Source organism: Triticum aestivum, chromosome 2A, assembly GCF_018294505.1.
Source record: "Triticum aestivum cultivar Chinese Spring chromosome 2A, IWGSC CS RefSeq v2.1, whole genome shotgun sequence".
In the NCBI taxonomy this organism is placed as follows: domain Eukaryota; kingdom Viridiplantae; phylum Streptophyta; class Magnoliopsida; order Poales; family Poaceae; genus Triticum; species Triticum aestivum.
Window position 1 is genome coordinate 785,620,401 of NC_057797.1, and position 4,595 is coordinate 785,624,995.

Consider the following 4,595-nt stretch of genomic DNA (forward strand, 5'->3'; position numbering starts at 1 on the left):
TTGAGAAAAACAGAGCATGCTTCAGGTTTATGTGAACATGGCGGCATTGCTGCTTGCTACTTTCCGTTTGGTAGACACAAGTTGGAGAAAATAAGAGGAAGGCAGTTTGACAAAACACATAATTCCACCCGTTACAAGAATCCAGTGCATCAACGAAATCAACATTTAAGAACTCATAAGTATTTTAAGAGACCGAGGGCCATCACGGAACACCATCTAGCTTCATCTGTTGCATAATCTCGGTCCTCTTTACTGAAAAGAGATTCACCTGTGAATATGCAGTAAAACCTACGCTAGTTTACATAATATAGAAGTCTCAGTTCAGTAGAGTGCCTGTATTTTTTTTTACATGAGCTTTCAGTATTTCCAAGCTTTGCCTTGAGATGTTGATATATCTGAAAGTTCAATGTTTCTTGTGCCTCCATGTTCAGCTTGTGCGTGCATGTTCAGTCGGCATCTGCGTGTTCAGCTTGTGCCTGGAATGCTAGGCGTGCCAGGAAATAGCAGGCAGTCCTAGTAGCGCAGGCGGCTGATGCTAATCCTGCTATTAGCAAACGCGGAATGTTGCGGACGATGCGGCCGGCCGGCAGACGTGTCCAATTGCATACTGAGATCGGGGGCTGGGAGCTGCAGTCCATCTCCGTCGCGGGCTCGCGGCGACCGTCCGAAGAGATGCGTTCAGTTCCAGCGATCATCCAAGGAGACTCGTTCCGTCCGCACCGCCGCTGATGCAGGTAGGGTTGTGTAGTACGGAATAGGTAAAGCTGCCCACCGCTGAGTGTTTTTTTTGCTGAATGTTTCTGCAAAATTATGGCAAGTGTTACTTTATTAGGCGTAGGATTTAAGTTGGATTCATTAGGTTTGGCCAGAATCAAGATCGACGGGACGGGGTTCAGGCTTTCACCGCCATGATGACTCCCGCGTTCACATCCACTCCGGCCGGCGCGCGGGTTTCAGGATTCGCCCTCTCCACCTTTCCGCACGCGGCAAATCCGGCACGTTCGACTGGGTGGAGGACCAAAACGATTCGGCCTCGGCCTGCAGTTATTATTAAGGAAAAGAAGCAACGAAACGTTAGTACCACCTTGGATATCTATGGGCAAGGAGGCGTTATTCAAGCCTATATATACACAGCTCCTTGCAGCGGACGGACCAAGAAACGCGTCAATTCAATCAATCAATCAATCAAATCAAAGAAGAAGAAGAAGAAGAGGAGGAGGAGAAAAGAGAAAAAGAGAAGAGCCTCTTGTCATCAAACCCCCAATAAACCGGAGATGGAGGGGGAGCTCACGAAGAAGATGGAGAGGAAACTCAGGAAGAAGCAGAAGAATCTATTGAAGAAGATGGGGAAAGAGAAGCCCCAATCCCTGGTAAAGGAAATCATCTCCGTGGAGAGGGAGCGCAGAGACTTACATGCCTCACTTACTCCCACGTTCTCTGTCTGGAAAGAAATCGATTCTCAAACAACGTGGACAATCGCCACAAAGGAGCCTGCTACTGCTACTACCAGGGACGATGAGAATCAACTCGCAGACTACTTCAACCTGATGCTCCAAGATATGGAGGACCTGGGCCATCGGATGCTTTCTATGCTATATTTTCTCAACAAATCCAATGACCCCATCTGCTCCTACAAGGCCACCGAGCTGTGCAATATAGCAGCCAAATTAAATATGCAGATATCCAAGGGATTCAGCATGAACCATGAGCTGGAGCAGGAGCCGGAGCCGGAGCCGGGGCAAATCAACTTGTTGACTCTTTTCAGCAAATATTGTCGATTTCCCAATAATTACGAGAACACCTTGGCCAAGTTAGACATGAGGGAGGAGGAGACCAAGTGTGAGGATGTTAAGGTGAAGAAGACCAAGGAAGAGGAGGACAAGGAGAATGACCCATCCACAATCGAGTATTTCAAGAAAAGTCTGGAGCTTGATCAATACTTTTTCGCCGCGGATCGAAGATACTGGGAAAATGGGTGGGCCAGCAAGTTTGGACGGTACGGTGGATTCTCAAATACAAGTAAGTTATCTCATTTCTCCTTGTATATGTATTTGGTAGTATTTATATATAAGAAACTGTCGGGGGATGGAGTGGGAGCGATGATGCGTGGGTGTTTCTTCTTTTATTTTTGACATCTGGTGCATGGGTGTTTGAAGGGGACGAAGAAGAGGTGGCATGCGGTTTGATTGTTGCAAACATGTTTAGTCGTAAATCTGGGATGTAGTTTCAGCAATGTAGGGGATCTAATGATATCTTTATTTTGCTCATTCATATTAGAATTCTGACATTTGACACTTGTCTTTGGTGCTGCAGCCATCCTGAGCCCTATGCAGTTTACGCACTATACACCTGATATCATCCCTTCCTCAGCTGCTGTCACCGGTAGTACTTTGCAAATCTACTCAATCAAGATAAAGAATCTAAAAGACTTGAACTGGCCCCTCAAAGTCTACGGCAAGATTGCTGCTCGAGACACTGTGGACCGCAACCGCAACATTCTATTCTCTCGGTCAAAGTGTGATTACCAAGAACTTAATGGACAAGTATGTATTGTATTCAGTTTTTTGCTCATTTTATTCATCCTCCTGACTTTGTTGTACAACTGCGATTAGGTATTTATAATGATGATATGATGCTTGCAGGATGATTCCTTATGCTTGACTGGTCCGTCTCGTGCGATTGTTGCTTTGGGCCATGTAGACTTTGAAGTTGAACTCAAAGTAATCGAGGGAGCGGTGTCGCAAAGTTTGATCATTTGTAGAGGCCGTTACGGCGGTGCAGATGATTGTTCCTCTTCTTCGGCCAGCCTGACTTATGGTGGTGATGGACCAACCTTCTTGCTCTCCAACCATCGCTGTAGAACCGAGGTAACACTTGAGCAGCTTGATAGATCGCACCAGGCTACTATTGTGGGTGTACGAGTAACCAAAGGGGCTTGGCCTTTCAAATATGGATGCCGGGTTATTTGCTTTTGGGCTCCTGCTTCTACGGCAGATGTCATTGATACCACTTGCAGGCCAGTTGTGCTGCTTGACCGCCGTGGTAAAGGATTACATAGAGGATCAGAGAACTACCTTCAACTATCAAGGAAAGTGGTATCAGTGCAATCACAAGGAACACTGAGAGTGGCCATAGAAGGCTATGGGAAGTCCCGTCGCTTGATTGCTCGAAAGGGCCACATCGACTTTCCTGTTCAGCAGTGCCAAACAAGCAAGCGTGCTTGTTTAGTTGGTGACACCACAGTGGAGGTGGTTGTAGCCTGGTCGTTGCTTGTCAAGGAAAAGGTGGATCTCCAGGTCTTGCTTAGTTGATTGCCCAGGTGGCTATGTAAGTGTAAACCTTGTATACTGACAAAAATTATGCGATGTATTATGCAATCTGGTTTGTTAAAAGTCTGAGCACTATGTGTATTGTTATTCCGCCTGATGATTGTTTTCTTCCTTCTGTCAAAAATTGATGACTATTGATTGTGCTTGCTATCTTTCTTCTTTTAATTTTTTCTCAAATTCCCTATTGTCATATTGCATATCTGGCTAGAGGAAGCTGCGCTGTGGCCGGGACTCGTTGTTGTGGCAGCTGCTCCTCCTATGTGGTGGAGATATCATCACCGCACTCCTGGTGTTCGTCTACCTTGTCTACAAGTTGGGCATATGCGGCTACCTCTGCACACTCCTTGCTCGGCAACTCCTATTGGAAATATGCCCTATAGGCAATAATAAAATGACTCTTATCATATTTCCCGTTTATCATAAAAATCTATTATTTAAGCTGGAATTGTATTGACCGGAAAATTAAATAACCTCCTCCTCAGCCTCTAAGCACGGTCGCACGCTCATCTGCAACAAAATCAGGAGTACCAAACGAGAACGCCGAGACAGAGACAGAGATGCAGAGCGACTTATGATGTGAGTTCACACTCCAAAGACGAGGAACCAGCACATGAACATGATCCTAAAGCATGATGGAAATTACGTAGCATGGTAGAAACAGAAACAGTGCCAGCAGTTTAAGTAGTATTGTTAGAAGTATAATCATGATTAGGATAGAGACAAGGAGATAGAGCAAAACTTAGTTTAACATATCATCTCTTGTACTACAAGTCTTGTTAGAGTTGTGTCGAATATTGTGTACACGGTAGGTTACAGTTGGACTCTTATTATTGTGTTTACATAGGATATGGAGTCGTGTCCTAGTAGGACACTTGTATCCTAGGCCTCTCATATATAGCGGGGGTAGACACACATTGTAATCTATGCCAACATAATAGCACCGGAACGCAGGAGAAGCCGGCGGCATGTGCCGGTGTCCAGGGCGACCGGGTGCGGTATTGTAGCGGTGTCATGGGGAGGAACGCCCATAGTCAGGCCCCGGGGATGTAGCCATATCGGTGAACCTCGTTAACAAATCTCGGTGTCGTGCTCGTGTGATTGCTTGGTCCTCGGATGATCGACGGAGTGCTTCGGATTTATTCTAACGAGTAGTATCAGAGCTAGGTTGTTTGGAGGCGGCGAGAGTTGATCTAGAGGGAGAAGATGCATCGACATAAATCCGCGGAAGCGATCGTAATACGGGATGAATATCATCAGCGAGTTACC

General features: G+C 46.0%; 1 protein-coding gene across 1 annotated transcript; it reads left to right on the forward strand.

Moving 5' to 3' along the window:
• Nucleotides 1-1,266: 1,266 nt before the first annotated feature.
• LOC123186781 (uncharacterized) lies at nt 1,267-3,391 on the forward strand. The gene is made up of 3 exons (XM_044598485.1): nt 1,267-2,019; nt 2,314-2,543; nt 2,643-3,391. The coding sequence occupies exons 1-3, from the start codon at nt 1,275-1,277 to the stop codon at nt 3,309-3,311; spliced, it is 1,644 nt and encodes a 547-aa protein (XP_044454420.1). The 5' UTR covers nt 1,267-1,274; the 3' UTR covers nt 3,312-3,391.
• Nucleotides 3,392-4,595: the final 1,204 nt, after the last annotated feature.

Bases quoted from the DNA above. Each gene is read 5' to 3' on its own strand.
- LOC123186781 (XM_044598485.1), top strand. From the start codon at position 1,275: ATGGAGGGGGAGCTCACGAAGAAGATGGAGAGGAAACTCAGGAAGAAG. The intron at 2,020-2,313 runs GTAAGTTATCTC...TTGGTGCTGCAG, and splicing joins CGGTGGATTCTCAAATACAA to CCATCCTGAGCCCTATGCAG. The intron at 2,544-2,642 runs GTATGTATTGTA...TGATGCTTGCAG, and splicing joins ACCAAGAACTTAATGGACAA to GATGATTCCTTATGCTTGAC.